Genomic DNA, 12,944 nt, shown 5'->3' on the forward strand with positions numbered 1-12,944 from the left:
GATCGTCACAACCACAATCGAAACAACAGACCACCTCTTGCACTAACAGGGACTTGAGTTTTTTTCTCTGATTATATATATATATGTGTGTGTATATATATAGATGTGTAGATCTAGATCTATATATATATATATATATATATATGTGTGTGTGTGTGTGTGTGTCTGTGTACAATATATATATATATATATATATATATAAAATATACACACGCACACATACATATATATATACATACACACAAAATAAATTATACATATTATATATATAATTATATATATACACACACATATTATATATATATATAATATATGTATACTTTATTTTGTGTATGTGTATATATATATATATATAAAATCAAACGATACATATTTTGTATGTATATATATATATATATATACAAAATATGTATCGTTTGATTTTGTGAGTTGTCTGTCTACATGCCTGTGATGCTGCTGTAAACAATATTGTCATTGTGCTTGTACCACACTGTAATTATGCATGTGACGATAAAGATTGGGCCGAAGGGCCTGCTTTCATGTTGTATGACTCTTTAACAAGGAATTTTGATCATTCTCCGATTTGTCAGCATCATGAATTTTTACATACAGAATGGTCAATTTTATCATTGAGGAGGGTTCTTAACAGACAAAGTACTGCGTGGAAGTACTATAAAGGACCACAAGGAAGCCCGCAACAAGGATGGTGTGCATTAGAGGAAGTTCTTATATACACTAAACTAAACTAAATAAGGCAGGTGACTGAAATGTGTAGGAAGGAACTGGTTTAAACCGAAGATAGACACAAAATGCTGGAGTAACTCAGCGGGACAGGCTGCATCTCTGGAGAGAAGGAATGAGTGACGTTTCGGGTCGAGACCCTTCTTCGGACTGGTTAGGTATAAGGGAAACGATCAATTTTCTTGAATCATCCACTGTGTTTAGAAGTCTGTGTTTGAGTTGCAGCAAAGCATTCTCCCGCTTACAATTCTCTGTACGTTGATAATGAAACTCCTCGGTGTGTGATAGCCAGGGTTACAATCCTTGCACTGGGATTTTGTGGGTCTCAGTAACTCGGAGCATTCATAGAAAAATAGAAAATAGGTGCAGGAGTAGACCATTCAGCCCTTCGAGCCTGCACCGCCATTCGATGATCATGGCTGATCATCCAAATCAATATCCCATACATGCCTTCTCTCCAAACCCCCTGATCCCTTTAGCCACAAGGGCCACATCTAACTCCCTCTTAAATCCAGCGAATGAACTGGCCTCAACTACCTTCTGTGGCAGAGAATTCCACAGATTCACCACTCTCTGTGTACAAAATGATTTTCTCATCTCGGTCCCAAAAGACTTCCCTCTTATCCTTAAACTGTGACCCTTGTTCTGGACTTCCCCAACATCGGGAATAATCTTCCTGTATCTAGCCTGTCCAACCCCTTAAGAATTTTGTTCGTTTCTATAAGATCCCCCCTCAATCTTCTAAATTATAGTGTGTACAAGCCGAGTCTATCCAGTCTTTCTGCTAGATGCAGGAAGGTTGTTCCCGATGTTGGGGAAGTCCAGAACAAGGAGTCACAGTTTAAGGATAAGGGGAAAATCCTTTAGGACCGAGATGAGAAAAACATTTTTCACACAGAGAGTGGTGAATCTGTGGAATTCTCTGCCACAGAAGGTAGTTGAGGCCAGTTCATTGGCTATATTTAAGAGGGAGTTAGATGTGGCCCTTGTGGCTAAAGGGATCGGGGGGTATGGAGAGAAGGCAGGTACAGGATACCGAGTTGGATGATTAGCCATGATCATATTGAATGGCAGTGCAGGCTCGAAGGGCCGAATGGCCTGCTCCTGCACCTAATTTCTGTTTCTATGTTTCTTCATATGAAAGTCCTGCCATCCCAGGAATCAGTCTAGTGAACCTTCTCTGTACTCCCTCTATGGCAAGAATGTCTTTCCTCAGATTAGGAGACCAAAACTGTACGCAATACTCCAGGTGTGGTCTCACCAAGACCCTGTACAACTGCAGTAGAACCTCCCTGCTCTTATACTCAAATTCTCCTGCTTTAAGTGGAGGAGCGGAGGACGGTTCTTCTGCCAGAGTCCTGGCTGATGTCCCCTCTCTCCACCGTCACCGTGCTGGCTTCAGCAATGACCTGCAGAGATGACTGCTGCATCCGCCCACATAATTACAGCCTCGTCACCCCTGTGCACACAAACCTGGAGACACTCGCAAGGCACGTCTACAATCCAAATATTTCAGCCTGAACAATAAGCCACAAAACAAGAAAATTCACATTCTATCAGACACCCGTTTGGGCCAGCAGAGCTCGGTGCTGGAAGGGGCGCTGAGGATCTTATTTCATTTGCAGTCGCCTCAGAGAATATTTAGACTTCCTTGAGCTTAAACCACAGATCAAAAAAGCCACAGGAAGGACATCATGATTCATTGCAAACTACTGCAGAGGAAAGCCTGCACGGCAGACTGGACTGGCCAATGGAGTGAAATAACTATAGCTGTTCACTGTTCCAGTGTCCTGTGGCAATTGTACACAATGTTATTGAAACGATATATTACAACATCCTACCCACTTTATCAGCATTTCCTGATTCAGTTAACTGATGTTTCCACCTCCTTTTTAAAAATAATTTCCTTTCAATACTTCCTCTATTGCACGCCATCCTTGTTGCAAACTTTCTTGTGATCTTTCATGGCCTTCTACACTGTACGCTGCATGTACAGAGAACGCCCTTAAATAATGTCCTCCTCATGTGAACCCCCACATCATCTCCTTTGCTAAAATAATTCTGTAGACAGAATTCTGTGGACACTTGCACCTCTAACCTGACACCTCACATGGTCAGATGCTGGGCGAACTGCTCCAAAGGATAGACACAAAGTGGTGGAGTAACTCGGGGGGGTCAGGCAGCATCTCTGGAGGAAAAAGGATGGGTGACTTTGGGTCAGGACCCTTCAGACAGTTACAGGATAGACTGAATCAGAACACATTCATCCATCATCTATTCGTGTATCTATCTATGTATCTAATCCCTTCTCATAGATGAACTCTCACACACACACTCTTTGGAAGGTAAAGCAGTGCAGCACAGGCCCTTCAGCCCACAATGTCTGTGCTGTACCTGAGGCCAAGCTAAACTAATCTGCTCTGCCTGTATGTGATCCGTACCCCTCCATTCCCCACACGTTCATCCACCACCTCCTCCCTCGCTCGCTCCCGCATATACACGCCCGCTCTCACACTTACACACCCTGTCCCCACACATGCACAACTCATCTCAGAGTTACGTACAAACCCTTCTTGCTCTCTTTTGCACACTCGCACTGTCCCCAACATGCACTCTCTCTCTGCGCACACTCTCTGTCTCACATGCACACTTCTTCACAGACAGGGAAACATAGAAACATAGAAAATAGGTGCGGGAGTAGGCCATTCAGCCCTTCGAGCCTGCACCCCCATTCGATATGATCATGGCTGATCATCCAACTCAGTATCCTGTACCTGTCTTCTCTCCATACCCCCTGATCCCTTTAGCCATAAGATCCACATCTAACTCCCTCTTAAATATAGCCAATGAACTGGCCTCAACTACCTTCTGTGGCAGAGAATTCCAGAGATTCACCACTCTCTGTGTGAAAATAGTTTTTCTCATCTGGGTCCTAAAAGATTTCCCCCTTATCCTTAAACTGTGACCACTTGTTCTGGACTTCCCCAACATCGGGAAAAATCTTTCTTGACGCAGATGATCTCCTTCACCATCTCTCTCTCTCTTCCTCCCTCTCTTATGTTTATGTTACATTTTGTGTGTTCTTTAGATTTGTATCGCTGCTGACAACCCAATCCTTGCCGGGTCACTGCTCGTGTGGTGGACCGGTCGGTGCAGAGAGTAGCTTTGAATGTTTGTCTCTTCGTTGATTGTGTCTCTTTCTTTCTTTTTTTTTTAAAAGCTACTGTAATGCGCCCTTTTAAATTGCCCCTCGGGGATGAATAAAGTGCTTGATTGATTGATTGGTACAATTGCATCTTCTCCCTCTCACATATGTATCTTTCATGCATTCCGTCTCCTCTTGCGAGCACTCTTGCTTCCTTCTGATATGCACTCTGTCACACTCACTTCATCTATTTCGCACTCCTCTTACGTACGTGCGGCACCCCCTCTCTCCTGCTGCACAACTCTCCGTTACATATCTATGTTGACTCTCCAACATATACTCTCTCTCTCTCACACAAACAAACACACCCTCCATTTCTCACAAGCACAAACTCTGTGTTGTTCTCCCTTATGTACGCATACACTCTCTCTTTCTGTTTTCCACACTCTCTCCCTCACACACACATACACTCTCTATCTCTCTCTAAAACAAACGCACCACTCCCTCGCTCTTTCAGGCATCCTCGCTCCATGCCTTGGAGCAAGAATGGAACTCACTATCAAAACATGGAGGGGATGGGGGACACAATTTTTTGGCGGCCACGCGCGCATGCGCACACTAACACACACGTGCGAGGCTTGGGAGGCTCAATCCAGCGCTAAATGCAGCTCAACTGTGCCTGTCTCACCGGGTTAACTAACAGCCCTGTCTGGACTGACGGGACACCAGCGCTGCTTCTCCGCGCTGGCCATATTTCCCGCTAGCCCAGGCAGGTTAACCTGGCGGGGATGTTGCCCACCTCTCAAAACATGGGGGGACGTGTCCCCTCTGGCCCCCCCAGGTTTTCCGCCCCTGCCTTGGAGAGCCCTCTTACCTGAAGTTAATAGACAATATGTGCAGGAGTAGGCCATTCGGCCCTTCGAGCCAGCACCGCCATTCAATGTAATCATGGCTGATCATCCACAATCAGTACCCCGTTCCTGCCTTCTCCCCATATCCCTCGACTCCGCTCCCTTTAAGAGCTCTATCTAACTCTCTCTTGAAAGCATCCAGAGAACCGGCCTCCACCACCCTCTGAGGCAGAGAATTCCACAGACTCACAACTCCCTGTGTGAAAAAGTATTTCTCATCTCCATTAGTGAAATCAGTTGTATCTCCTCAAAAGATATTGGCCCCTGATCTGCACATTTCAGTGCGAGGATTTGATATTTCGATCTCAACCAGCCAGCGAGGTAATTATAATTTTACAATCCAATCCCTCATTACAACTCAGTCCTAGTGTTTATCCCAATGCACAAATTGCAATGTTTAATTTACAAACCAAGGATGAAGGAAAATCCTTGCAAACAAGACACACCAGTTGGAAATCTGCACTGCCCAGCCTCCTTGGAACACACACAATTTTCCATTCTGCACAATGACCTCCATGTCCTCAATGCAGCTCACCAAGTAATAATGAATGGGAACTCCAGAGCTTCCAGTGGTGGGAAACCACTTGATCCCATTCTGAAGTAAACAACCACACCTCCTGGGCAAAAGGGACGATATCCTGAATGAAGTTCAGCTGTTGGTCATCTACTTGATCCTCCAGATCGACCAGCTCCAATGGTCTCATCCACAATATCATTATCAACCAGCTTCAATTTCCTGCTATTTCTCAGGACCTTTAGTTTCTTATTGTCACGTGCACCGAGGTACAGTGAAAAGTCTATTGTTGCGTGCTATCTAGTCAGCGGAAAGACTCAATCTCAGTTGCCTATTTCCTTCGTTGCCTATTTCCGTCGCTCCTTAGATGCTGCCGCACCCACTGAGTTTCTCCAGCATTTTTGTCTCCCAGCGGAAAGACTACACATGCATACAATCAAGCCATCCACAGTGTACAGATACTGGATGAAGGGAATCATGCTTAGTGCAAGGTAAAGGCTAGTAAAGTCTGATTAAAGATAGTCCAAGGGTTTCCGATGAAGCAGATAGTTGCTCAGGACCTCTCTTTAAAAGGAACACACGTACGTTTCACCTCTCATTGCTTTTGAAGTGATGCCCTTCACACAGAGAGCTAAAATGATCCCCATGGCTTTATACAAAACTAGTGTTACCACCGAGACACTGTGGCTGAAATCGAGTGTTAACACCGAGATACAGTGGGCAAAGCCGCTGCCTCACAGTGCCAGAGATCCGGGTTCAACCCTGACTTCAGGTGCTGTCTGTATGGAGTTTGCACGTTTTCTCTGTGATCATGTGGGTTTCCTCCCACATCCCAAAGACGTGCGGGTTTGTTGGATAATTGGCCTCTGTAAATTGTCCCCGGGTGTGCAGGGAGTGGATGGGAAAAGGTGGATAACATGGAATTAGTGAGAATGGGTGATCAATGGTTGGCATTGACTTGTTGGGCTGAAGGGCCTGTTTCCATGCTGCATCTCTAAACAATCTCTAAACCCAAGGGACTGCGGATGCTGGAATCTTGAGCAAAACATCAAAAGTGCTGGAGGAACTCAGCAGATCAGGCAGCATCTGTGGAGGGAATAGACCAGACGACGTTTTGGGTCAGGGCACTTCTTCAGACGGGACCAGTCTATATCTGGAGAATGGTCCCGACCCCAAACGTCACTTATCCATTCCCTCCTCAGATGCTGCCTGACCCGCTGAGTCCCAAGTGTAAACGCAACGTCGTTATGTCAGGCCAATGTCTAGATATAAAGCATCTCACATCAGTTATCCATCGTTGCTGCAATGCCTTGTTTAAATGGCTCTTGGAAAATGTTAACCACACATAAAGCAGCTCCATAGACAGAAACTGCTCCAAGTATTTAATTCCATGCCAAATCTCCAGCCTCGTCACTTATTAGATAAGACAAGTGGCATATATTGATCATTTTATCAAAGAAATTAATTCAAATTTTTGCAAATAAATTCGTATCAGTACAAAACGTTAATGAGTCGGAGTGCAGTGGAGTGGAGTGGCTGAGGAGGCAGAGAATTATCTTCCCAATCAAAGGCAAATGTGTGAGGAGGAGGGAGGCTTTCATTTGATAGGTCACTGTGGCCTGAAAAGGGTGGCAGAAACAGGTGTCATCTGAAGATTCAGAGGGGAATAAACAAAGGAGAATTATTCTGACAGGCCCCCTCTCTGTCCATCTTCAAATCCAGTGTTAAAACACATTTGTACTCCCTGGCTTTTGACCATGCCTGAGGCTTTGCTTCTGTTTGTGGTGTTTTTGATGTTTCTTTATTTTACATGTCTTTTCCTACTATTTCTTTTGATTGTTATTTTTGGTGTGTATTAACTTTTTTGTCAATGATTAGTGATGTACAGCACTTTGTTGCAGCTATGTTTGTTTTTAAAGTGCTCTATAAATAAAATTATTATTATTATTATTATTATTATTATTCTGCAGACACGCAGAGAACAAACAGGGTTAGAGTGGCTGAGCCCTGTCAGAGAGTAATGCCCCTGTCCCACTTATGCCCCTGTCCTACTTAGGAAACCTGAACGGAAACCTCTGGAGACTTTGCGCCCCACCCAAGGTTTCCGTGCGGTTCCCAGAGGTTTTTGTCAGTCTCCCTACCGCTTCCACTACCTGCAACCTCCGGCAACCACCTGCAACCTCCGTTCAGGTTTCCGAAGTGGAACAGGGGCATTAGGCCGGGCAGACGGATCAAATGGCCTCCCTTTCCCTATCTCTGCTGCATCAGTCTGTGATTTGCCAGCAAAAAAAACATTCAGTTCAATTCTATCAAAACATACAATTCTGTTTGTAATAAATAAAGGGTACTGACATAGTTCCAAACATTGACATGCCCAGACATACAGTTTCTTAATAGGACAAATCCCAAACTGGAATCACTGTTATTCTGCAAAAAGATCCAATTTCTCTTTTACTGGAAGAGCTCCAAAAACAGTCAGAGTTTTGAATCCTCCAATTTCAAGTAATACTCTCATAAGGTTATGTGATAGGAGCAGAATTGGGCCATTTGGCCCCATTCCACCATTCAATCGTGGCTGATCTATCTCTCCCTCCTAACCCCATTCTCCTGCTTTCTCCTCATAACCTCTCCTATACCACCCCCTCTGTATCCCCTCCCCACCCCAGCGCACACACATTTCTCCGATCATCTCCCACCATCCCAGTCACCCTGCTCCTTTCCTGTCTTCTGTACACTCATTTGCCCATCTCCAAATCCCCCATTTCCCTTCCCCCTCCTTCTCCTCTCCCTCTATCCATACTCCTCTCCTCCCTCGGACTTTTCATTTCTTCCCCTTCTCTCCTAACCTGACCTTTGTTATTTACTCCACCCATCTTTCATTACCCCCCCCCCCCCCCCCCCCCCCCCCCCCCCCCCCCCCCCCTCAACCAGTATTCGCTTATCATTTGTGTAGGAAGGAACTGCAGATGCTGGTTTAAACTGAAGATAGACACAAAATGCTGGAGTAACTCAACGGGTCAGACAGCATATGTAGAGAGAAGGAATAGGTGAGATCTTCGGTGGAGTTCCGGGTGGAAACCTCAGCCTCTCTGAGTTACTCCAGCTTTCTGTGTCTCTCTCTCTATCTTCGCTTATCGTTTACCAGGCTTTGTCCCACCCACCTCTCTTTTCCAGCTTTCTCCACACCCCTCCCCAAATCAGTCTGAAGATCGGTCCCTGTCCGAAACGTCACCTGTCCATTCCCTTCCACAGATACTGTCTGATCCACTGAGTTCCTCCAGCGCTTTTGTGATTTGCTCATGACTGCAGCATTTAAATAGAGGGATTTAAAGCGCCAGAATTACAACATCAATAGTTTACACAGCAAAATATGTAACAATAGATAGACAATAGGTGCAGGAGTAGACCATTCGGCCTTTCAAGCCAGCACTGCCATTCAATGTGATCATCCCCAATTAGTACCCCGTTCCTGCCTTCTCCCCATATCCCCCGACTCCGCTATCTGTAAGAGCCCTATCTAGCTCTCTCTTGAAAGTATCCAGAGAACCGGCCTCCACCACCCTCCGAGGCAGAGAACTCCACAGACTCACAACTCTCTTTGAGAAAAAGTGTTTCCTCGTCTCCGTTCTAAACGGCTCACTCCTCATTCTTAAACTGTGGCCCCTGGTTCTGTCACATGAAGGGTTAAGAAAAAAAAATATTCAAACGGAAAAGCAACATCCCTTACCAGTCACTTGTTTCTACAGGTTTCTGAGCACAATCTCCCAACTCCAAAGCTCATTTGGAATGAGTTTTTTTTTTTTAAGTCTCCACCATGGTACAAGCGATAAATAGTGTTTTCAGTTGTTTTATCATTAAAATCAAATTGAGTAAAGGCTGGAGGCTGCTCTCTCCCCCGTCTTGCAGCCATGTGTCTTACCTCGAAGAGCCGCGGTATCTCCCGCTTGGACAAGTAATCCTTGGCATCGGTCGTGTTCATTTCGGGCAGGTGAGCGGCCGCTGCAAGTAGCCAGTGATACTGACACGGGTCGGCGCCGCTGGTCCCACTGCGCGCTTGCATGCGAGACACACACGGGGCAGGCGATGCACCATCAAACTCTCAGATGTGATCTTGCTGTTTGTTGGCTTGAGAATTCTGCAACAACATCCACACCCACCCGAATGCAATTCATTAAACAAATCGGAGCAGAGAAAAAAACATCTTTGCAAAAGCTGCCCACTCCGGCCAGGGCTTTATTCCTCCACCCCCACACTCACACAATCTCCCAGTAACTCACAAGCTGCCACACTTTACCTGGGTGGTTTTTTTTTGTTGTTGTTCCTCCTCCTTTCCGCTGCATCCGTCAGTCAGACTGAGAGGCACGTACAGCCGCCCTCATGTTTATGATTGTTTTCCTAGTGAATGAGAGAGGCGCCTGCCAGCCCCCGCCGGGTCCAAACGCCGCCTCCTGTCCACACAAGCCGCTCACACCGCTGGTCGAGTCGAGAATTCACCCAGAAAATAAAATGTTTGGCGGTGGGGAGCGTGCAAACAGAAGATGCCGCCATCAGGCCGGTGGAGGGCGATAGGGAACATATATAAACACATAGAAAATAGGTGCTGGACTAGGCCATTCGGCCCTTCGAGCCAGCACCGCCATTCAATACGATCACCCAAAATCAGTACCCCGTTCTAGCTCCCCCCCTCATCCCTTGCTTCCCTTAGCCTTAAGAGCTAAATCTAACTCACTCTTGAAAACATCCAGTGAATTGGCCTCCACTGCCTTCTGTGGCAGAGAATTCCACAGATTCTCAACTCTCTGGGTGAAGAAGTTTTTCCTCATCTTAGTCCGAAATGGTCGATGCCTTATTCTTATTAAGATGCCCTGTCTAACTCTCTCTTGAAAACTTGAAAACATGAAAACTGGTGCGTAGGAATCAAGAGTGTTTGAAGAGGGGTCTCGACCCATCCCTTCTCTCCAGAGATGCTGCCTGACCCAACGTGTTACTCCAGCATTTTGTGACCATCTTCCATGTAGGATCTGCAGTTCCTTCCTGCACTACAAGAGTGTTTAATTGTCACATGTACCATCCACGGAACAATTAATTTCTTACCTGTAGCATTATAATAGGTTGTAAACATAAACACATTGTTAATAATAAACACACATTCTATAAATTAATAACCTCAATATCCAGTAGAAAAAAAGATCCTAAGTTTTGGTGCCCAAAACTTTGGAGCCCAAAGTTCTCATAGTTGAGGTCAATATTCATTGAAGTTAGCGTTTAGTTGTCGGAAAGAAGCTATTCTTGAACATGGTGGTCATGGTTTTCAGAGTCCTGTACCTTCTTCCCAATAGTAGGAGTGAAATGAGAGTGTGGTGAGGGCAGTGTGGGTCTTTGATATTACTGGCTGCCTTTTTGAGGCTGTGCCTCCTATAGGTCCAAAGATAGACACGAAATGCTGGAGTTGCTCTGCGGTCTGGCAGCATCTCTGAAGAAAAGGAACGTTTTGGTTTGAGACCCTTCTTCAGACCCACAACATGTGTGGGAAGGAGCTGCAGATGCTGGTTTACACTGAAGATAGACACAAGAAGATGCTGGAGTAACTCCACTGGTCAAGCAGCATCTCTGGAGAGAAAGAATAGGTGATGTTTCGGGTCAAGACACCTCCCAGAGATCCCTTTGATGGTGGGGAGGTCAGTATCTGTGGAGGACCAGTCACTATCAAGAGTCAAGAGTCAAGAGTCAATTTAATTGTCATTTGGACCCCTGGAGGTCCAAACGAAATGCCGTTTCTGCAGCCATACATTACACACAAATAGACCCCAGACACAACATAATTACATTTAACATAAACATCCATCACATAGCTGTGATGGAAGGCCAAATAAACTTATCTCTCCACTGCACTCTCCCCCCCCCCGATGTCAGAGTCAAAGTCATAGCCCCCGGCTGGCGATGGCGATTGTCCCGCGGCCATTAAAGCCACGCCGGGTGGTGCGAGGTCGCACACCGGGTCTTGGTGTTAGAGCCCCCGGTGTGCGCTCGTAAAGTCCGCGGCCATTCCAGCCGCGCGGTGCAGTGATGTAGGCCCCGCTCCAGGAGCTCTTCGACCCCGCAACTCGGGCGGGAGAAGTCGCCGTTGCAGGAGCCCTGAGAAGCGGTCTCCCTCCAGGGAGCCATGGGCTTCCGGCGCCGTCGTCCACAGACCCGCAGCAGCAGCCTCCGACTCTCCGGTAGCAGCAGCAGCAGCAGCGGCAGCAGCAGCGCTCCTCCACCGCTCCGGACTCGGCCAGCTCCGCGACGGCAATGGTGAGTCGACACCTGAGTCCCCGGCTTCTTCCTGTTGGAGGCCGCTCCTCGTTGCGGCCTCAACGACACCTGAGACCCGACGAGAAAAGGTCGGGTCTCCAGTGCAGGGAGAGATTCAAAAAGTTTCCCCCCCCCCCTCCCACCCCACCCCCCCCCCCCCCACACACACACCCCAACATAAAATAACAAAAACTACATAAAAACACAGACAAAAAAATAATAAAAACGCGGACAGGCTGCAGAGGCCGCTGCTGGCCAGAGCCGCGCCGCCTACCGGTTCTCTCTCCTGTACACCTGTACAGGTTCAAGAGTTGCTGAGGAGGAACTCAGTGAAGCAACTCAGTCAGGCAGCATCAGTGAAGGGAATGGACAGACAATGTTATAGATTGGGGCCCTTCTTTAGACTGATGGAGTAGGGGGGAGAGGTGGAGGTTGGGCAAAGCCTGGAAAGTAATAGTTGGATATAGATGAGGTGCTGCCCAACCCAGCCACCCTCCTCATTCCCTACAACTCCACCAGTCTGAAGAAGGGTCCAGATCCAAAATGCTGCCTGCCCACTCCCTCAGCCTGACCCGCTGCATTGCTCCAGGGCTTTGTGTTCTGTTCAAGATTCCAGCATCTGCACTTTTTTGTGTCTCCCATGGCTGTGGTCCCTTCGGCTGCCATGGGACTCCACTCTGGTATTCCTCCTTAAACATCTTCCCCACCTTTTACCACTTCCCTCCTTCCTCCTTCCAGGTGTGTTATAAGACTTACGTCACAGGCCAAGCCTCTCGTAACTTATCTGATCTCTCTCCCCTGGCTCCATGTCACATTTTTGTCCAAGTGCCTCGGGATGTTTCGGGATTATATATAAAAGCTTAATTGCTGCTGTTTACATATTCCAGGATGCGATGGCATCACATACCAGAATAAAAATAACTTTCTAAATGTAGCGCAAAAGGCCAATGTTAGCACCTAGAGCCAGACCTGCGGAACACCCGCTCCTCCTTCACCAGTACTGAGAGGTGGTGCAGAGGCTTCCAACACACTTTGATTGCCTTTGGTCCCATTCTAATGAGACTGCTGATGAGGCCTATGTCTGGTCCACAGGTCGACCAGGAGGTGCTTAAGAGACGGTTGGATGGGTATGTTGTGAGGTGGTGTTGCCCTTACACTCCCCACTAATGGACCAAGTCCTCAATGCTCCTGCTAGAGTCTAGAGTCTAGTTTAGATAAATAGCCATGAAACAGGCCCTTCGGCCCACCAAGTCCATGCCAATCATCGATCACCCGTTTACACTAGTTCTATGTTATCCCACTTTCCCTCTCCCTACACACCAGGGGCAATTTGCAGAGG

General features: G+C 46.7%; 1 protein-coding gene across 3 annotated transcripts in view; it reads right to left on the reverse strand.

Moving 5' to 3' along the window:
* Positions 1-9,751, reverse strand: part of LOC129711990 (adenylate kinase isoenzyme 1-like) — a 91,904-nt gene extending 82,153 nt beyond the window's left edge. For 2 of the 3 annotated variants that reach the window (XM_055660095.1, XM_055660093.1), the window contains exon 1: positions 9,231-9,599. In XM_055660095.1, coding sequence (XP_055516070.1) covers positions 9,231-9,371 — 141 coding nt within the window. In that variant the 5' untranslated portion in view covers positions 9,372-9,599. The other variant, XM_055660094.1, reaches the window with a different exon arrangement.
* Positions 9,752-12,944: the final 3,193 nt, after the last annotated feature.

The sequence above is a fragment of the Leucoraja erinacea genome, chromosome 31, assembly GCF_028641065.1.
Source record: "Leucoraja erinacea ecotype New England chromosome 31, Leri_hhj_1, whole genome shotgun sequence".
Lineage (NCBI taxonomy): Eukaryota > Metazoa > Chordata > Chondrichthyes > Rajiformes > Rajidae > Leucoraja > Leucoraja erinaceus.